Consider the following 21,955-nt stretch of genomic DNA (forward strand, 5'->3'; position numbering starts at 1 on the left):
TCTGTGTGGTCACCACTCACATTCTCATTATGTGTGGTGCTTGAAGGGCCATTGGAGACCAGAGCGGCCAGGATGGCTAACTTCCTGGGATGTGCAGCAAGGGGCTGGAAGGTTCTGGGAAGGCTGAAGGGATGGTGGTGGGAGAGCATTTCAGGTGCACCGGGCAGAGGGCACAGCATGGATAAAGGCCTGGTGCTCTGTGAGCTCTGAGATGGCAGGGACTGTCTCATACCCTGTCAATCCTTGATGTTTAGCTCAGCACGTGGCACACAGTAGTTGCTCATTAATTAATTACTAAATAAAGCAATAAATGGAAGGAAAGGAGGAAAGAAGGAAGGAAAGGAGGTGGGGGGAAAGGCAGGCCAGGTGGTCAGCTGAATCCAATTCTGGAGAGCTTAATAAGTGGAGCAAGAGGAAATCAAAAGACCAAGAAATTAGGTTCAACCGTATCTAACATGTAGATCTTTTGGACCTCTACAAAAGGCAATTTTCTGTGGCTCAGAAATTTGGAATCCAAAAAGGTTCTCAGTCTCATTTATCACAGGGAAATGCTAATCAAAGTCCCAATGAGATTCCACACCCACCAGGTTGGCTAAATGAGAGAGCTGACAGCACCAAGTGTGGGCAAGACCGTGGAGCAGTGGGAGCCTTGTACGTTGCTGGTGCGAGTAAACATTCTGGCTGCATCTTCGGGGCCAACCTCATGTAAATTCTATGTATGATCCAGAAGCTCCGTTTCTGGTTTTAGACCCTGGAGAAAGTCAAGCCCAGGGGCCCCATGGTGGGGGTAGGGGATGCCGTGACAGCATTCTAAACTGCAGACAATCCAAACGTGTGTCAAATGGAAGATGCGTAAACAGATGATGGCATGGAGTGGAATATTCAACAGCAACGGAAAAGAATGACTGTCACTACCAGCATCAGTACATGCTCATCTCATGGTGGACACGATTTTGGGTGACAGAGAGATGCATAGAATGTATCCCATCTGTTCAGTGTTAGAAACAGGCAAAAAAATTCTAGTGTTTAAGGAGGCACGTACAGGTGGGACAATCAGAGCAGCTAAGAAACGCTCCTTCCAGAAGTGGGGATTTTGATACCTCTAAGGGAGGGTTTTTCAGGTACTGTTGACAATAGGGGTCAGGTCATTCTCTGTGGTGAGGCTGCCCTGTGCGCTGCAGGGTGATGAACAGTGTCCCTGGTCCCCACCCTCTCGATGCCAGTAGCACCCCTCCACCTGTCCCAACTCACAACACCCAAACGTGTCTGAAGACCTTGTTCCCACTTGTGGACCGAGCTCCAGAGGGAAGGGATGGGGGCGATCGAAGAGGCGCCTGTGGTCACGCTCAGTTTTGTTCTACTTCTTGGCTTGGGTGGTGCTCACGTGGGGGAGTGCACTAGATAAATGAATGGATCATACGTGTTCTGTGCACTTTTCTGAGGCCTGTTCTAGATCAGCTGATAAAAAGAACTCGGGAGGGGGCCCGGGGTATCAGCTGCTTTACCATGCTCTTGAAGAGAGAGGGCTTTTAGAAAGAAAATTATTATTATTTTTTCGGCTGCGCGGCATGTGGGATCTCAGCTCCCCAACCAGGGATCAAACCCGTGCCCCCTGCAGTGGAAGTGTGGAGTCTTAACCACTGGACAGCCAGGGAAGCCCAGAAGAGGGAGGGCTTTGAGGAGAGATGTTTCAACTGTGAGATGGAGCAATGGGGATGGGGCAGGGGAACCAGAGCTCTGCAAACACTCCATGGGGGCTGGTCTGAGCCCTGCCAGGGGTTCTCTACAATCCCAGGAGCTGCAGTGGTCCCCCTGGACCCCCCATGCCCATCTCCTCCTTGCCAGAGACAAAACCTGCTCCAGTCTCCTAGAGCCAGCAGGGGGTTTGCGGATCCCTCCTGGGACGCCCCTTCCCCAAGCCTGGCTCCCTGGGTCCTTAGTTGAAACCAGGCAGCAGGAGATAACAGAGTGCAGCCTCAGCCCTGCCCTGGTACCAGTTTCCTTCAGGAGGCTTGTTCTAATTATTTCCTTCCATCTCCCCCATCGGGTCCCCAGGGGGCCTGGCAGGCCTGTGAAGGAAGGGAAAGTGCAAAGTAAGCTGAGGACGGGCTTGATTCATGGGACGTGCCAGCCTCGCCAAGGCTCCTAACCTACTTAGCGAGGGCAGCAGGGCCTGACTCCCAGAGGAAGATGGCTCGCGTGGGGGCTGATGGGGGTAGAGGAAGGAGCTGGGGAAGGAGGCGCTGACACCAGTCCGGCCTCTGTTATGCCCTGGCCTGCTGGTGCCTTGGTTTCCCCTCTCAACCACGGCACACATTCATTCCTGCATGGCAGGACTTAAGGGGGAACATGAGCACAGAAGGCGTTTGATAAATGGTGACAGTTGAGGGAAGCAGCGGGAGATCTAGTGGGGGCAGAATTGGAATTCTGCCGTGTGACCCTGGACAGGTCACTAAACCTCCCTGAGCCTCAGTTTCCTCATCTGTCCAATGGGGATACCCCAAGCACCTGGGGTCGTGCCTGGGACACGGCAAGTGCTCAACTGACAGGGGCTGTTAGCAGACCTTGGGCCCCCAAACGGAGAGCTTTTTAGCTCTCCCCAAAGCTCAAAGTTTAGGAGGTGCCTCTGAGTCAAAATAATCCTTTCTTTCAAAGCTTCACATCAAAACAAAAAGGTCCATGTGGTGAGACCTGACTGCAGAGGAGATGCCTCCGGGGCACCCTCTGTCTCAGTACCCGCCACATTCCATGCAGAGCTTGTACACCTCCACATCCTGCCAGACTCACTCCCCCCACCAGGGATTCCAGCACTTTTCAGCCCCTCTCGGCCACCTCTTCCCCACCAGGCACACAGAACCACAGTCGCAAGGAACATCCTTCCTCAAGAAGAGAATCAGAGCTTCCCCTCCCAACCAGTGGCCACAAGGGCTGTGCCCAGGGGTACGCCCAACATTTCTTCCACCCTAGCTATCAGCTTTTATGATGCAGGAGAAAGTGGCCTGTGACAGAGTAGCTGGGCTGGAAGGAACCTGCTGGGTGGGACTCACATTGTTTCGCGGTGCGTTGGGCTGCACGGGGTCCTCGGCCGCCAGGGCGATGCTGCTCATGGCAATGACCATGAGGATGCACATCTCAAAGTAGCGCAGGTTCAGGATGTAATGGCACAGGCGGCGAAGGCTGTTGGGGACAGGGAGGCGTGCAGAGGTCCACTCAGACCACAGGCTATTGAGCCCCTTCCTCTGTCATCTCCTTATGTCACCTACCGCTATCTGAGATCTCTAACTCCCAAGGTCCCACACCCAACAGAGTAACAAGCTCCTTCATCTGGGGACCCTCCTGGGGCAGGGGAGCCCTCAGCGAGGGAAGATATCCCCATCTCTGTTTATAAGTTCCCATCACTTCCAAACCACCCTCTTGGAACATCTTAACTCACAGGCTGGGTTGAAGAAATATTGTCCTTGATTCTGTAGGAGATGAAAAGCTTTTTATGCATAAAATGTCACATGGTCAAACAAAATTGGGAAATTCTGGGTTAAGTAGATTTCCTTTTTTTTTTTTCATTAGTTGAGTGACCTTAGGCAAGTTATTGTACCTCAGTGCCCTCGTCGGTGAAATGACCATAACAACAGTGCCTAGCTCACAAGAATGTGAGGATCAAAAGAGTTAATATAGGCCTGGTATATGGTAGGGGCTCCAAAAAGTTAGTTAACCTAAATTATGAATTGCAGGCCTTATCAGAGTCTTTAATATGCTAATGAGATAATAATGAAATAATTAACCTCAAGTGGAGCTAATAATGATAAATATGTCATGAGATTGTATGAATGGCTGCAGGGCTGAGTGGCTAAGAACAAGGATGCTGGAGTCGAGTCTGTCTGGGCTCTCCCACTTGCTTGCTGTGTGACTTCGGGCAGGTGACTTCATCTCTCTGGACCTCAGTTTCTTCATCTGTCCAATGGGGATAAGCAAAGTACCAACCCCTATAGGGTTATTATGAGAAAATTTTTTTATTTGTAAAGTATTCAGAAGAGGGCCTGGTGCTAAGTGCCACATAAGAATTTCTTTATTAAAATAGATAATGTCCACCACATAAAAAAGTAAATGCACAGGGTGAGCTCCAAGGGGCAGGTTAGAGAAAGCAGTTTCCTCTGCAGCTTATTTGACATGATTCTCCTTTGCCAAGAAGCATTTTGAGGGACCAGGGTTTCAAAAAATACCCTTTGGAAAAATGCAATTCTAAAACAACCTCTGAGCCACCAAGACATACATGCGATAAATTTCTCCCCTAAATAATCTAGCCTCCTCAAGGATGCCCAAGACAGAGGGCCATGAACTCAGAGATCATCTACCCAAAATCCAAATCCTTGTAGAGCAGAGCTCAGGGACCAGGGCTGCCATGTACAATTGTACAGGTTGTGCACTGCACAAGGAAGCCATTTCTAAGGGACACCTCTCATATCACAGACAGTGTAGATATTTATGACAGTGGTTTTTAGTTGGTGGCAGGAGGGGGTCTTTTCCAACAAAATCAGTACTTTACGATAAGTTTCTATCTTATATGACTTAAGAAAGGGACATCATTTTTTTAATTTGCTCAAAGGTCTCCTATGGACTAATGGTCTTAGAGGCAACTCTCCCCCACTACCCTTTGTCTGGGTCTGCCCTCTGTCCTGACTTCCACTGCCCCAGTGGGAGCCCTGGGCCCCCTGCCCTGGCTGTGGGTCATACTCACGGGTTGGTCGTAGAGAGGATAAACATGGAGCTGTAGGGGGGCATGGGCTTGGGGCCGTCTTCCCCGGGGTCGTCTTCCTCCTCCTCTTTCTTCTCTTCCTCCTTTTTTGGCAGTGGGTCTGGGTTGGCGTTTTTGTTCACTGTTGGGACAAGAACCAACACAGGGCTCCCTCCACGATTTCCCACAAACCTCTGGTCTCCTGCCTGCTCTCCAGAGCAGGCAATAAGCAGCTGACACAAAGCGCCTACTATGTGCCAGGCACCCTGTTATGCCATTTAATCCTCACCTGACCCTATGAGGTTGGCACTTTATGATCCCCACTTTACAGATGAGGAAACTGAGGCACAGAGAGGTGAAGTGGCTTGCCTGAGGTCACATGGCTGGGATGTGGCAAAGCTGGGATTTGAACCCGGGTAGCCTGGCCCCAGAGTGCTTGCTCTCAACCACTCTACAGCCTTGAGTCTGCTGGGACCCTCACGGGAAACTAACATAGACCTACCCCCAGCCTATGATGACCTTTCTATTGTCACTTGGAGGCAGGTGGGGTGAGTACCAAGAGCCCCACTTTACAGATGGGAATACTGAGCCCCTCCCATAGTCAAACTGCAGGGTTTCCCCCCATTAACACCCCTCTCCTGAGTGGGGTGAGGCACCATCCTCCTGAGCATTGATCCTGCAGCCTAGCCACTCTATGGGTCCGTGGACAGGCTGAGCCTTGCTGAGCCTCAGTTTTTTCATCTGTGAAATGGGCACAAGGACAAGATCCGCCTTGTAGGACTGTGGCAAGCATTTATAGAGCAAACTCATGGACAGCTTTTGCATAGAACTGGGCTACCATTATCATCTTAAAAATAATAAGCTCAGGGTAATTTCCGAATTCCTGGTGCTTCTCAGATCTTACAAGGGGGAGTTTGGGGGTGGGAGGCAAAAACAGCCAATCCCTCAAGGTCCTAGACCTGCGCTGTCCAGCATCTGAAACGTGGCTAGTCCAAACTGCGGCATGCAGTGTAAAAACACGCCAGATTTCCAAGACTGAGTATGAGAAAAAGAATGTAAGGTAGCTCGTTAATAATGTAGAAGGTATTGATGACACATTGACATGTTAACACTCTGGATACAAATCAATAGTATTTTGGGTTAAATACGATTTAACTATTAAAGTTCAATTCACCTATTTCTTCTTTATTTTTAAAATCACTCCTTCCTTCCTTCCTTCTTCCCTCTTCCCTCCCTCCTTTTCTCCTTTCGTCCCTTCTTTCTTTCTTTTAACATGGCTACTACAAAGTTTAATAAATAAATAAATTAATTATTTTGGCCGCACCACTCGGCTTGCGGGATCTTAGTTCCCCAACCAGGGATCGAATCCGTGCCCCCTGCAGTGGAAGCATGGAGTCCTAACCGCTGGACCGCCAGGGAACTCCCCTAGAAAGTTTAACATTACATAGGCGGCCTGTGTCACATTTCTTTTGGACAGCGCCGGCCTAAAGAATCATCTGACTCCCCCAGATTTCCATCAGAGGAATCCGTTGACTCCTCAAATATGGGGGCCCCCTGGCTCCCCTGTGGGAATTTGGGATGCAGGAAATGTTGCTAACCTATCGTGTACTTGCCAGGCATCGTATGCATATTATCTCATTTAATTCTCCCAGCAGCCCTGTGGGGGCAGGAACTATGTCTCTACCCATTTTCCAGATGAAGCAACTGAGGCCAGAGAGGTGGAGTCACTGTCCAGAGTCACCCAACGGAGCCTCTGGGGACTGAGCCCAGGAGGCCGGCTCACGTGTGAGATTGGAGCTCATACCTTGGACGACGGTGTGATTGAGGGGGCGCGGGCAGGCCGGGGGGATGTCCACCGTGGTGTGGTCGGGTTTCCTGGCAGTCTTAGCTGAGGTGGTCTGGGTGCTGCTGGGGTTGGTGACGATAAGGCTGTTCTCGGGGGTCTTGGGGGGGCCGGGGTTGGACGGGTTCCCCGGGTTGTTGGGTGTCCGGCGGCTGGAAGCGTTCTGGGGGTTGGCGGCCGTGGCAGGTGGGGCAGGCGCGGGGCTGGGGTCGGTGCTGTTCGCCATCTTGGCCGGGCTCTGGGGCAAGCCGGCGTGGCCGAGGCTGTCGTGGGGACTGGCTGACTCCGCGGTGGCTAGCTTGTTGTTCTTCATGTTGTCAATATCCTCGGCCAGGGGTGGGTCTTGGCGGCCCAGGTCCTGCTGGATCGGTCGGGTGGTGGACAGGTTGGGGCCCGACACGGGGACCCCGGAGCCCTGGTTCTCTCTGTGGCAGGCAGGCCAATGAAAAAGAACCCATAAGTGAGTTAGAACATAGAGGGGATGTCTCCAGATCCTGCCTAAGATTCCACCATTCGAGGTACAAGTTGGCGGTCGAGGGGCCGTGTCCTGAAAACTCTCCGGTGCCTGGTCTGTTCTTGTTACGGATCAAGACCCCGTGGCAGTGTAAGTGCCCACCCTCCCAGGTTTCAGTGTGGTGCTTCTCCTGCCAGGAGGGCTGCTTCCTAAGAGATGAGGCTACTCCTTCATGGAGAAATCAGAAAGGAAAAGAACTTTCTGCCAGAGCCCGCATGTCTCCAACCCAAACCTCCCTGACCCTGCCTATGTGTCTCCCATTAGCTCTGAGGCAGGACAGGGACACACAGTGTCTCCAGGAGTGGCTAACGCAGACACAGGGACACCATCTCTTTAGGGGTGGAATTGCCTCATGGATTTATCTTTTTGTTTTGTTTTTTGGCCACGCCACGTGGCTTGTGGGATCTTAGTTCCCTGACCAGGGACTGAACCCTGGCCCTCGGCAGTGAAAGCGTGGAGTCCTAACCACTGGACCGCCAGGGAACTCCCTGCCTCATGGTTTTAAATGCTTGTAGTAAGTATGCCCCTTCCCAATATTCCAGTTAGGGAAAGCAGGTCATATACATACATTAACATAATAAAAATAACAATAGAAATAATAACAGCAGACATTTCAGTAACACACTTGCCTTGTAATAACCCCTTCGTCCTTAGCCCTAAGAGGGATAATTACTAGCACCGTTTTACAGATGAGAAAACTGAAGCTCAGAGAGGTTAAGTCTCTTGCCAAGGCTACGCAGCCAGTAAATGAACAAGGTAATTTCTCACAGGGATACAAGTGTGGTGGGCAAAGCATTCCAGGCAGGGGGAACAGCCAGTGCAAAGGCCATGAGGTGGGGATAAGCTTGTTGAGTTTCAGGTGGCTGGTATGGCTGAAGGTGGAGAGTGGGAAAGATGAGGTGGGTAGTGGTTTGGTGCCTCAGTGACTCAAATAATTACCACCATGCAGATGGACATGAGGAGAAAAGAGTCTGAGTGCTCAATGCATTTGGAGGAGAGGAAAAAGTTAAAGGTCCTTGCTTAGCTTTTCCGACCTCAATGCCCACTGAAACATCAGCTCCGCAAGGCAAGGGGTTTATTTTTGTCTGTCTTGTTCACAGCTGTGATTTCAGTGCCCAGAACAGGGCCTGGCACATGGCAAATGCCTGGTCACTTCTTTTTTTTTTTTTTTTTTGCGGTATGCGGGCCTCTCACTGCTGTGGCCTCTCCCTTTGTGGAGCACAGGCTCCGGACGTGCAGGCTCAGCAGCCATGGCTCATGGGCCCAGCCGCTCCGCAGCACGTGGGATCCTCCCGGACCGGGGTACGAACCCGCGTCCCCTGCATCGGCAGGCGGACTCTCAACCACTGCGCCACCAGGGAAGCCCACCTGGTCACTTCTTGTCAAATGATAAATGAGTGTCCCCATTTTTCAGATAAGGACACTGAGGCCCAGGAGAAGTCCCACAGGCCTAGACTTGCCATCAACCCCTGCCTTCTCCCATCCGCACACTCACCGCCAGCTTGTCAGAGACCCCCAGGAGCCCTGGCTCTGGTGAGGGTGGCTACAGGCCCTGCTCACTCTGTCTTCGGCTGGTCCCAGCTCTGCCTGCCTGGGCATGGATCTGTGTGGACCTGACGCCCAGTTTGTTCTGTTTGCCTTCAGACACCCCTTCTGGACCCTCGATCTTCAGATAAGAGGCTCCATTCTTCCCCTGTCCCTGGGCACTGGCCCTGGCAAAGTCTGTTTCCCGGAAACACCAGGGCATCTGTAGTTTATAATCTCAATGACTCCTCTCTCCAGAGGGTTCTGCAGTCCAAGACTTACCCCTCTGGTTCTTCTTAAAGGCATCCCCCAATTCTGTACCCCATACCCTCCACACCTCCTCATAAGAGCTCACACATACCGAGTACTTGCTGTGTGCCAGCCTTGACACGTCAGCTCATCTAATCCTTAGAATAACCACAGGGAGTGGGTAGTACTGTTATTCCCTTTTTATAGATGAGCAAAACCAAGGCCCAGAAACATGAAGGGCCTTGCCCAAGGCCACACAGTCAGTTGCTGGCAGAGGCAGCTTGGACCCAGACCACATGGCTCCAGCACCCATACTACCCCCCACCTGACGCTGCAGCTCTCTTACTAAGCAGTTGGAGATCTCCCAGGAGGCTCAGCCCCCAGCTGCTGGGTGCAGGCAACCCTTGGCACTCACTGTAACCTCCAATAGTGTGAGCCAGCCTCTCTTCTATTTTAACTCATTAACTTCTGGGACAATCTTATGAGGCCTGAATTGTTACTGCTCCCATTACACAGAGGAGGAAACTGAGGCCCGGAGAGGGTGAGTTAGGCATACTAGAAAATGGTTTAGTGGGACTTTCCTGGGGGTGCAGTGGATAAGACCCCACACTCCCAATGCAGGGGGCCTGGGTTCAATTCCTGGTCAGGGAACTAGATCCCACACGCATGCCGCAACTAAGAGTTTGCATGCCATAAATAAGGAACCCGTGAGCCACAACTAAGGAGCCCACCTGCCGCAACTAAGGAGCCCATGTGCCACAACTAAGGAGCCTCCCTGCTGCAACCAAATAAATAAATAAAAATTAAAAAAAGAAAATGGCTTTTTCAGGCTGTTGCCATCACACACTCACTCAAGAGACCAGAAGTGAGCAAAAGACAGCCCTCAGCTTGTATCTATTCATCGAACACCCAGGAGATTAGGTACAATCGCAGGAACCAAAGCCTCTGGACAGCATAGACTTGCTTCCTGCGGCCCAATCTGTAACCCTAAATCTACCTAACACTTAAAAATTTAAAATAAGCTGGGCTCTGTAAATCAACTATACTTCAAATAAAAAATAATAATAATTTAAAAAAAAGAGAAAAAGCTGGCCTCCCCTGGAGGCCCTTCCACTGGCTAAGTCACCAGTACCCTCTTTCTTGTTTTATTTTTGCATTTTAACTTGCAAAAGTCCATGGTGTTTTTAGCAAGCAGAAGAGAGATGAGGTAATTTATTTTCAGGCTTGTGTCCCTGAGGCCGCAGAGGGAGAAGGGCAGGTCCAGGCAAATGCCTCACTTCTCAGTCATGTGAGCAGGTCCTAGATTGACAGACTGACCTGGGTTTGAGTCTCACCAATGCCACTTACTAGCTGTGGGATCCTCTGTAGCTTGATTAACCTCCCCAAGCCTCAGTTTCCTCATCTTTATTTATTTATTTTTTAAATCTTAGTAGAGTTTCTTCAATTTAAAAAAAAAATATTTATTTATTTGTTTGGTTGCACCAGGTCTTAGTTGCAGCAGGCAGGCTCACTTAGTTGCAGCTCGCAGTCTCCTTAGTTGTGGCATGTGAACTCTTAGTTGTAGCATGCATGTGGGCATCTAGCTCCCTGACCAGGGATTGAACCCAGGCCCCCTGCATTGGGAATGTGGAGTCTTATCCACTGCGCCACCAGGGAAGTCCCAGTTTCCTCATCTTTGAATTGGGGATAATAGTAGTAGAACCTTCTCTATAACATAGAGACTAAAGTGAAGATCCTGGAACTTATTTGCTATGTGACCACCGGTGATTTACTCAGCCTGTTTCTCAGCCATAACATGGGGATGATAACCTCGCTGAGTTCCTGTGAAGAATAAATGTGTGAATGAGCTGAGAGCTAGAGCATTGCTCGCAGGCCTGGAAACCTAATGGAATTTGCTCTGTTGGATTTAGAACTTGCTGGGGACCAGAGACGTTTTATTCCTTCCAATTTCCCCCTTTTGGAATAGGAATGTCTTTTTTGTGCTTGTCCCACCTTTGTGTTTTGGAAGCAGATAATTTGTTTTCTAGTTTTCAGGTCCACAGATGGAAGAAAATTTTGCCCCCACATGGATCATACCTAGAGTCTTACCAGTACTGGAGTGAGATGATGAGATTTGGAATTTTTGAGCTGATGATGGGGTAAGGCTTCTGGGGATGCTGAGATGGGGTGAATGTATTTTGCTCATGTACCTCAGATGAAAACCTGGCTGGGAATATTTTCTCATCATTTTGTCTATTCTTTTAAGCAGAGCTCTACCAAAAAGCAGGCTCAGCGAAGTTATCATTTCAAAGAGAATCTGAATCTTTGGGTCACCATCTAGAGAGACTGTACTAAATAACACAGCAGTTGAGATCACGGCGTACGTTTTGTTAGAGGGACAGTCTCACACGTGGACCGAGAGCCCCTTGTTCGGATGGAAAGGGGATCTGAGGGTCTCTGCTTTGTCTTGCTTTTGTTTCTTCTGCTGGCTCTGTTTGCAGCGGAGTTTTAACAAGCTCAGCCTGCAGAGGCCTAGCGTCCATCTCCAGGAAGTTTTATTTCCAAGTGTCTCCAAGGAGAACTCAAAAGCGGCAGAAAACTTTGAAGTCAGGCCCCCTTCCCCCTTCCCTCTTGGGGATCTGCCATCATCTGCCCGGAATAGGCAGTTGATTGCGTAATGCCTGTCCTGCACTGCATCCCTTTGCCAGCTAATCACTTCAGCATCCCTCTGCCAAGGGCTACGGACATCTTGCCTGGGGCATGCTCAGGTCCCTCAATTCAGAGGATGCTGCTTGTGTCCCCACTATCCTTAGGACCTGTACATATTAACTCATTTAATCCCCACAACAATCACCATCTGAGGTGCTATTAGGATCAGGCCCATTTTACAGATGAGGAAGGTGATGCCCAGAGAGGCAAAGGCACTTGCCCGTTGTTATCCAGCTGGGAAAGGGCTGCGTTGGACTCTGGCCCTAGAGATCTTAAGCTACAGCACCACTCAGTGAAGAAAATGGGGCAATGGATGAGTTGGTGTGCATGGAATGGAGGTGCTGAGACTGGCTAAGGCAAATTGGGGGTGCTGTAAGAATCAGGGTATTAAAGGATGAAGCCTCTCCTCTCCACCCCTTGCTGGATAAACTGTGAGGCTCAGAAGTCCAGTATCTCTCTGATTGATCCTTTTGGGGAGTAGGTTGTCTTGGTGATGGGAGCAGGTGGAACTAGTATGCAAATAGCTGAGATATTAATTCTAGGGTGGTGCAGGCCCTGCAGGTCTCCTCAGTCAAACCTAGCAGGAGGCACTGCCCAGCTATCAGGGAGTGGTGGATGCCCTGCAATCCACAGATTTTTACTGGGAGTCAGAGAAAGCTTCATCCTCACTTTGGTGCCCCTGGGGTGACACTGGGCTCAGCCACCTGGTGTGGGAGATCAGGGGTTAGCGACTGTTTAACGATACAAAACAGAGTGTGCTCCACCCCCTTTTTCCTGGGGTGAGCCAGTGAAAGCTTCGGGGGTGGGGGACACGTAAACCTAGGAAAACTGAAGCGGAAGAGATTAAGGCGGACATGGTGGGGGAAGACAGGGGAAATAGAAAGAAAACAATTATATTTAGTATCAATGGTCTGGAGAATCAAAACACAGAGTGTGTCTAGGGAGAGGCCTAAGGAAGGACAAGAGGAGAAATGTGCGAGGCAGGCCTGTTAAGGGCCACTGGCTTTGTCATAATACAGAACTGAAATGTCTTTTTAGTATGTTATGTTCTTTTTTTTTTTTTTTTTTTTTGCGTTACGCGGGCCTCTCACTGTTGTGGCCTCTCCTGTTGCGGAGCACAGGCTCCGGATGTGCAGGCTCAGCGGCCATGGCTCACGGGCCTGGCCGCTCCGCGGCACGTGGGATCTTCCCGGACCGGGGCACGAACCCGTGTCCCCTGCATCGGCAGGCGGACTCTCAACCACTGCGCCACCAGGGAAGCCCTAACACATCTATTAATAAAGGAGTGAGCAGTACCCTCCTCGTGCAGATTTGGGGGTGGAAGTGGGGAAGGTCCTTTGTTCCTCTGGAGAGGAGGGGGAGCAGGGGCCACCTGTGGAATTCAGGAAAGCTGGGTTCTTATCACACTACTGCTATCAGCTGGCTGGCTGCCCTTGAGGAAATCCCTTTCCCTCTCTGGGCCTCAGTTTCCCCATCTGTAAAAAGAAGGAGCTTGAATGGATAATCCAAAGGCTATGGATCTAAAGTTTTGTTTTCTAGTCTATGATGAAAGTGTCTTAATAGTAATAGTGAAAATAATAATAGTAATAACTAAAACTTATCGAATGCCTATTACTACTGCTACTGTGAAAAATAGTTAACATTTACTGAGTACTGAATGATAATAATATTCATACTAATAATAGCTAATACTGCATACTTATTATAAGTCAGGCACCCTTTAAAGCATTTTGCATGTATTAACTCATTTGAACCTTATACCTACCCTAGGAGGCAGGTAGCATTCTTATTCCCACTTTACAGTTGGAGAAACGGAGGCCCAGAGAGAGGAAGTGACAGGCTGCAAGTCACACAGCTGGGAAGTGATGGGGCAGCAGTGTGACCTCTGGCTCCAGAATCCTTGCCCTTCACTACCAGGCTGAGCTGCCTTTCTGCCCCTGTCATCCTTCCTCCTTCAATGATAGGAGTAGATATAATACAAGGATGATAACAACAGTAACATTAGTAGTATTAAAATAATAGCACCAGGAGACTTGCCTGGTGGTCCAGTGGTTAGGATTCCTCACTTCCACTGAGAGGGGTTGGATCCCTAGTCGAGGAACTAAGATCCAGCATGCCACGTGGCATGGCCCCCCCCCCCAAAATAGCACCAGTGATCCACTGGTTCTTAATTATGGGAGTCCTGTGCTAAACACTTCATTCCACATAAAATCCCTTCAGTGGCCTCCCATTTCCCTGGGAGGGCTCCAGGCTCTGCTGACCTATTACACTCCCTTCAATTTCTTTGTCTGCCCCTCTCTCCTCACCCTCCAAATGGCAAACTGGCCTTCTGTTCTACCTTAGGGCCTTTACACATGCTGTTCTTAGCCTAGAACACTATTCCCTTCTCAGAAACAATGATTTTCAGGGGGCTGTTGTGGAGCTATGTGGAGACCTAACGCCATAATAATTGGGGGCATTGTGGGCATTTAGGAAATGGGAGGCAGGTATATAAGTATCTTACCATGTGCAGGGCAGTCCCACCGAGGAAGAATTATCCTTTCTCCTTCATGACTCTCTAATGTCCCTCACACAGGTGAAAACTCTGCTTGTAATGATCTGAGTCTTTTGTTTCGACCTAACTCTGCTTCATGTATCAGCATAAAGTATTTTTTGCATGTTTTAAATATACATCACATCTTCCCAGAATGCAAGTACTGGACAAATTAAAGGAAGAGCAGACTCTATTCCGTACGGAACTTCACCATTTTGGAACATCTCACCACTGATGGTAACTCCCTCGTGTTATTCGAGTAGCTTGCATCCTGAGTCAGCTGGCATCTGTACCTGTCTCATTCATTGTGATTTTGTGTATAGGTGTCTGCATCAGAATTGCTTCACTCTGTCTTCTAGGGTCTCCTTACTCAAAGTGTGGTCCCTGGACCATCACTGGCTCCTTAGAAATGCAGAACCTCAGGCTGCACCTGAGACCTACTGAATTAGAATCTGTATTTTCACAAGATCCCTGGGGATTCGTGCACCCATTCAATTTTGAGAAGTGCTAGCTTAGTGCATATGGCATGTAACAGAAGCATTTAAACACATCATTAAAAATTAATATGGGGCTTCCCTGGTGGTGCAGTGGTTAAGAATCCGCCTGCCAATGCAGGGGACACGAGTTCGAGCCCTGGTCCAGGAAGATCCCACATGCCACGGAGCAACTAAGCCCGTGCGCCACAACTACTGAGCCTGTGCTCTAGTGCCCGCGAGCCACAACTACTGAGCCCGTGTGCCACAACTACTGAAGCCTGCGTGCCTACAGCCCATGCTCTGCAACAAGAGAAGCCACCACAATGAGAAGCCCAAGGACGGCAATGAAGAGCAGCCCCCGCTCGCTGCAACTAGAGAAAGCCCGCACACAGCAACGAAGACCCAATGCAGCCAAAAATAAAAAAAAAAAAAAAAAATCTTAAAAAAATTTTTAAAAAAAATAATAAAAAATAAAATAACTTAAAAAAAAGACCCAATGCAGCCAAAAATTAAAAAAAAAAATTAATATGGTGCTGATGCATGTAAATGTAATCATTATGTTGTACACCTTACACTCATACCATGCTGCCCGTCGATTATACCTCAATAAAAGTGGAAGAAAAAAAAAGAATACCTAATGCCAAAAAAAGAAAACACAAAAAACTTACAAGAGGGTTTTTTTAAAAAAAGAAAAAAAAAAAAATCAAAAGGATGCCCTAGTGGCGGGTGATATATAATAAAAGAAGAATAAGAGATCAACTATACTCCAATAAAAATTAAAGAAAAAAGAAGAAGACTAAGAGGACGTTAATTAATGAAAGAACGCATGTAAGTTGTTTGGGCTCCTAAATGTACAATCACTGTAGGATTTTCTAAGGAGTGTTACAAAATATTGTTATGAAGAACAGGGTGTCATTTCTGACTGGGTGAGGTGCTGGCCTGGAAGATGCGGCCCAAAGCCTTGAACGCTGCTCTTCATTCAGTTCTGAGGGCCCAGAGTGGCTTTTCAAAACCCCCAGGAATAGCATCAGGTGAAAAATGATTGACTCGATGACAGCTAAAAAGGGTCTAAATTTCCCAAGCACTTACTATGTGTCAGCTGCTCTTTCAGGCCCTTTGCATATATTACATCATTTAATTCGAGCAATGACCAAATTAGACCCCACTATCTCCATTTTACAGATTGTGAAAACTGAGGCCCAGAGACATGAGGTCCCTGCCGAAGGCCACACAGCAAGCACATGGAAGAGCTGTATAATTCTGGGGGAAAGTTCTTGTAGAGTTTCCCTGAGACGTACAAGGGCTTGATAGTTTGCAGCTTCTGGCGCCAGATGACCTGGGTTCAAGGCCACTTATTAGATGTGTTACCTTGGGCAAGTCAGCTCCAACTCTTAGCTTCCCCATCTGTGAAACGGCGCCATGACAATGAGGGGGCTGTCAAGAAGCTGAAATAAGTGGCTCAGGAGGGTACCAGGTATCCAGCAGGTGCCACTTTGCCTCATCTTATCATTTCTACTATTGTCATCGCTTCCACTTACTTCCTCCTCCGGTGCCTGCGTTCCCTGTCCTCCCTGCGTGCGTCCCCGTCGTAGGCGGGCGGAGGGCCAAGCCGGTGCCGCCTCCTCCGCTCGCCGCCGTCTGGGCCCTCGCCTTCGCCGCCCCGGGCCGGCCGGCTGCCCTCACGGTGCCGGGACCTCCGATCGGCCTTGTCCTCTGGGCCCTCGTCGCCCGGCCTGCGGTGCGCCCGGTGCCTGCGGGGCTCCCCGTCGGCCCCAGTGCGCGGGGACCCGCTGCGGCTTTCCCGGCTGCACCCCTGCCGGTGGGCGTGCCTCCGGTGCGGGTCGCAGACTTTGCCCCGCTCCGCCTCGCCCTCCCAGAACCCCGGCTGCTCCAGGCCGCCCTCCCGGGCGTGGTGGTCCGACTCGCGGCCGTAAGGCCCCTCCCGGCTCAGCTCGGCCTCCTGGCTGCCCGCCCAGGGCCTCCGGGTGTCCAGGCCCACGGAGCCGCAGGGGTCCCGGGCCCGGTCGTGGTAGCGGGCCTGTTTTCTCAGGAAGTCCTCGGCTCGCTGCTGCCCGAGGCGCTGGTCCACCGTGGGCTCGGCCGCCCGGCTCTTATTGGTGTTGTTGTTGCGGTTCTCCTGGGGATCGACCACCAGCGGCCGGTCCAGGTGGGTCTTCATGTCGGGCCGTAGGTGCCGGGCGTAGGAGGCTTTCCAGCGCTCGTCCGGGTCCATCTCGTTGTATAGCGCCTCCCGGCTGGCCAGCAGGTTCTGCTTCCGCATCTCGCTTGTCCGCTGCTCCCACACGGACTTGGCGGGCTTCTGGTTCTTCTGTTGTTCCTTCCTGCAACGGAAGGGCGCAGGGGTTAGGGCACTACTGGGCATTGTGGCCTGCATGGACCTCTCGGGCTAACAGGCATCTCAGCCCAGGTGGGCATCTCGGTCCAGTGGGTATCTCCACCCTGGTGGGTGTCTTGTCCCAGGTGGGCATTTCTGCCCAGGTGGGTACCTTGGCCCAGATGGGCATCTTGACCAAAGTGGGCATCTCTGTCAAGGTGGGTATCATGGCCTGGCTGGGTATCCCTGCCTAACTAGGTGTCTCAACCTGTGTGGAAAACTCAACCTGGCCGGATGTCTCGTCCTTACAGGCGTCTTGGCCCAGATGGGCGTCTCGTTCCAGTAAGGTATCCTGGCCTGGCTGGGCATTTCGGTCTAATGGGGGTCTCAGCCCAGGTGTATGTCCCCACTGACCTCTCTATTCCTCTTCAAATTTTCGCACATGGCCTCTGGGGGCTGTCCTGATGTTCAAAATATTTTAACCTCTGAGACAGCCAATCATAATGGGCACTGATCTGGAGCAGGTTCTGGAAGCCCTGACATGGGCGCTTGGGAGCTTGGGACAGTGCCTGTCTATCCACTGGTGCAAAACACCAGTGGGGTCATGGCTGGGAGTGCTGGCTGGGCTGAAGCCCTGCCTGGAGCACACAGATGTTTCCAGGGGTTCTATGTGTATTGATAGTTTTATACAGACCATCAGCTTCTATAGGCTTGCCTGTCTGAGCATGTACCTTCCTGGGCTCCCCTTCCACAGCCATCTCCTTGCACTTTGAGAAAGAAAGCCCCCTCCCCATTGTCCCATTATGCACCGCCCCACAGTATGCAAAATCCCAGGACTACCCAGCAAAGGTGCAATTCAGAATATCTGTGTGAACGAATCTTTAATCAAGACACCTTAACTCTTACCACCTTAACACCTCTGATCCACCAGCAAATTCTGTCCACTCTGCCTTCATGATCTGTCTAGAATTCAGCTACATCCATGACTTGTTCAGTCACCACCCTGATCCAGCCCCCACTATCTCTTTTGCAGGGAACAATGCAGTCTTCTCCCCTGATAGCATCCAAAGGGTACCTGTGACCACCTGAGTCCCTATCCCTCCTCAGCTCAAGAACCCTCCATGTCTCCCACCTGGCTCAGAGCAAAATTCTAAGTCCTGCCTACAGCCCACAAGGCCCTGCATGATCTGCTCATCACCTCTCTGCCCTCACCTCCCCCCACTCGCCCCCTTCACTCACTCTACTTCAGTCACACTGGCCTCCTTCATGTTCCCTAAACACACCAGGCATGTTCCTGCCTTAGGGCCTTTGTACATGCTGATCCCATTGCCAGCGATGCTCTTCACTCAGACCCTCACAGAGCTCCTCCCTCACCTTCTTCGGGCTTTGTCACCTTCTCAGTGAGACCTTCCCTGACAACTTTACTTAAAGTCGTAACTCTCACCACCCCTAGCCCTTCCTATAAACCTCAACCTCTTGTTAACGCTGTATTCCCATCAGCTAGAACAGTGCCTGGCACAGAGTACCTGCTTAATTAATTATTTCTTGAGTGAAAGTGGGTGGGAGGGCAGAAGCACCTCTTCCCAAAGCTCAACCCAGTCAGGGACTGCTCCCTGCCCCCAAATTCTTGACTGGGAGGGTGCAGAGGTTGAGGACCCCAGAGAGCATACCGGTGTTGGGGGCACTTACACAGCTATGGACATGTTGGCTGCAGACAGAGGACTCACTTCTGCCACCTCCTTGGCTTTCTGGAGGGCGAGTTTCTGGTTGGCTGCCTCTTCTTCTTCTTGTTCATCCTAAAAGTCACATGCGATCCCTGTTCACAAAACAGGAACTGGGCCTTGGGTCCTCACCTCTGACCCTATTGTTAACCAGGGGCAACATTTCAGATATTTACAAACAGGTGTGGCCTGGGTGTCAACCAAACAGAGCCGAGGCCCAGCGATTGGAAAGGATGCCCGTCAGTTAAGTATACTGCTATCCCCTTTATGTACAGGCTCAATATCTAGCTCATTATTAACCCTATTTTAACACACAGTCAGAAGAAAAGGAGAAAGACTCCCTGCGCTTCCCACAATGGAAATTTTTCTGTACTCTGTCTCAATGAGCTGGAAATTAATGCAAAGATTTTCCTTTCACTCTACTTCCTGGGCCATTTAAGCTCTCTGAACCAAGACTTTTAAAGAACACTGACAAGCCCCCACGTGCAGAAAAATCTGGCATCCCACAGCCCATCCCATGCACTGCCAACAGCCTCCAGAAGGGGAATCAGGAGAGGAACTTATATTCTCAGCCAGTTAGGTTCAGAGAGGAGGAGGATGGGGGAAGATGTTTTAAAAATACACACAGAAAAAGACGTTTTGGGGCTTTAAATCCTTCTTCAGCCTTCATGCGGGGCCTCATTCGTAAAACAGAAAAGCCAACAAAGAAAAAGCAAAGAAAAAGAAACAAGAAAGAAATGGCCAGAGATGAACCCACCAATAAAAAAGGTCATGCGGTGGCAGGGCACCTCTCCCACCGTGCTGAGATGTCTGGGGCAAGAAGCAACCTTACCACCTCAGTAATGGTCAGATCAGGACACTGTCTGTCAGTGACAACACAGGGGTGGGACCCCGCTGGCCACCCTGCTCTCCCAAGGCCTCCCCCCCTCCTGGCATCACACCCAGCATTTCTCAGAGATGAGTCCCTGGACCACCTGCCTAAGAAACACTGCAAATGCAGATTCCCAGGTCTCCTGAAGAATCTGGGCTGGGCCCTGGAATCTGCATTTTCAATAAGCTCCCAGTTGAGTCTGAAACACGCTCAAGTTTAACCAACGTTGCATGTGGTTAGAAGCACAAGTTCTGGACCCATCTGGATTCAAATCTCAGCTCTTTCACTTTCTGCTTACCTTGGACGAGTCTCTTAACTTCTCTGTGCCTCACAATCTTCATCTAAAATTTCAACTCTCCTCGACTTTCCCCACTTCGTTTTGCTCTTTAGTACTTATCACCATCTGACAAGTTTTTTTCTCATCTATCTCTCCCCCTAGAATATCAACGAGGGCAGGGATTTGTCTATTTTGTTCCCTGCCATGTCCCTGCCTCCTAGACCCCGTTCACGGTAGATTCTCAGTAAAGGCTTTTCCTTTTTAATTTCAATTTTAATTGATTAGTTTATTTTTGGCCACACCATGGCTTGTGGGATCTTAGTTCCGTGACCAGGGACCGAACCCAGGGCCCTGGCAGTGGGAGTGCCGAGTCCTAACCACTGGACCACCAGGGAATTCCCAAATGCTTTTCAATGAATGACAAAATCTGTAAAAGGGGGATCAGAGAATTTGCCTCCTAGGTTTTCTGTGAGGGTTAAATGAGATAAAAACCTACTACTACTATATATAAAATAGATAAACAATAAGGTCCTACTGTATAGCACAGGGAACTATAGTCAATATCTTATAATAAATTATAATGGAAAAAATAGGAAAAAGAATTATATATATGTATAACTGAATCACTTTGCTGTACACCAGAAACTAAAACAAGATTATAAATCAACTATACGTCAATAAAAAAATTAAAAAAAACCCCAACCACGTCAGGGGCTTAGTGGGGTCCCTGCCACATATTAAATGCCTGAGAAATGCTTGTGGAATAAATGAAGGAAAGAATGAGGGTCTGGAAGACACATCACAGGAGATGAGCTTTCTCCTTCCCCTTCTCCCACCCTCCTGAGGTATCTCCTCCCCCATGATGGCCCTTGAGGATGGGGTCTTGGAACCTGGATGAGATCATGGCTGGAACAGCCCCTGAAGCACTGACGCCAGCCAGCTCCGTGGTGGTCAGGACTGTGGCTGTGTGCTTGGGGTGGCGGAGACTTCCGTTTCCCCCAGTCGGAACTGGGCCCAGGAAAGTCTCTCTCCCTCCTGCCAAGGCTGGCAGATGGAGGGTTGGCAAAGTCTGCTCGGTTCAGTTCAGTTCCCTGAACATGGCCTGAACACCTCGTGGCACTGGGGATGGGGCTGTGAAGCTGAGGCAGGTCCCAGGCCTGGATCTCTTAGGCTGAATGCTTCTGCACACATTCTTTTAATGTGATGAGGCTGCTGGCGAAAGGCTTAGGTCAGACGACCGCTAGCTCCTAAGATGCCTTTGTTAAATTGCAAAAAGGTGCCCAGCTTCATTCGTGCAGTGCACAACCTGTACAACCGTTCCCAGCTGCTGCTCTGCTTGTGGGCTATCCCAGGGGTATGAGCTGTGTTACTGAAAGCAATATTGCCCCCTCTGTGACTGGCTGAGGTGGACCTGAGTCCCAGGGAGTCGAAGGCTGCCCTACGGGGCATCTGGCACCAGGTTTTGTCCAGATAATCCAATATCACTGACCATGAATGAAAACTGGACTTCTCCTCCCATGGATGGTTCTCACCACCCATCCCCCAATTCCCTTCTGATCTCATTTCCTGTACTCTTCTCTCTTTTCTATTCTTTGAGGGGTCACACCTCTGCTCTTTCAGTTCCTACATATGTGGTAAGGTCATAACCCTCCGGGCCCCAGTTTTCCCATCTGTGAAATGAGCATAGCGGTAACTCCCTATCTCTTATGCTTTCTGGTGTCTGGCATACAAGAGGGGCAATCACATTTTCCTTGGTTGTTGTTATTTTTATTTTTATCATTACCTGCTCAGCTGGGGCTCAAATGAAAGCCGGCAGGGCGTGTGGGTAGACAACTTAGGTTCTGGAACTTGCCAAGTCTGCGTTCGAATCCTAGCCTTCCCTTTACCAGCTCTGTAAAAGGTGGGCTCTAGGTCCAGGTGCCTGCTCATGCCAAGTGACTTACAAAGGCTCCCTCTATCGAGCACTTCCTGTGTGTCAAGAACTGTACCGAGCACCTGACATGTATAGCATGAAGCTCTAAACAGTAGCAGATATCATCATCCCATCTGAGGCCAGGGATTTTGCCTTTCTGAGCCTCAGTTCCCCCTTCCGCAAAAGGGAGATAACAGCAATGCCTGGAACCATGAGCACGTATAATTCTTTACTGCTACCACTCAGCAATGAAGTCCAGCCGACTCCCAAGCTCACAGGGACA

At 50.1% G+C, this 21,955-nt stretch overlaps 1 protein-coding gene across 1 annotated transcript in view; it reads right to left on the reverse strand.

Annotated features, from left to right (window-relative positions):
- The window catches only part of CACNA1A (calcium voltage-gated channel subunit alpha1 A), a 126,756-nt gene that overhangs the window by 62,255 nt on the left and 42,546 nt on the right, over window positions 1–21,955 (reverse strand). Inside the window, exons 14-18 of the mRNA XM_027085850.1 lie at window positions 18,581–18,687; window positions 16,095–16,898; window positions 6,534–6,997; window positions 4,733–4,871; window positions 3,048–3,177 (exon numbers count right to left, since the gene is read on the reverse strand). Coding sequence (XP_026941651.1) covers window positions 3,048–3,177; window positions 4,733–4,871; window positions 6,534–6,997; window positions 16,095–16,898; window positions 18,581–18,687 — 1,644 coding nt within the window. The remainder of the gene's footprint in view (window positions 1–3,047; window positions 3,178–4,732; window positions 4,872–6,533; window positions 6,998–16,094; window positions 16,899–18,580; window positions 18,688–21,955) is intronic.

The sequence above is a fragment of the Aethalodelphis obliquidens genome, unplaced genomic scaffold, assembly GCF_003676395.1.
Source record: "Aethalodelphis obliquidens isolate GAN/ISIS:26980383/991018 unplaced genomic scaffold, ASM367639v1 scaffold53, whole genome shotgun sequence".
NCBI lineage: Eukaryota > Metazoa > Chordata > Mammalia > Artiodactyla > Delphinidae > Aethalodelphis > Aethalodelphis obliquidens.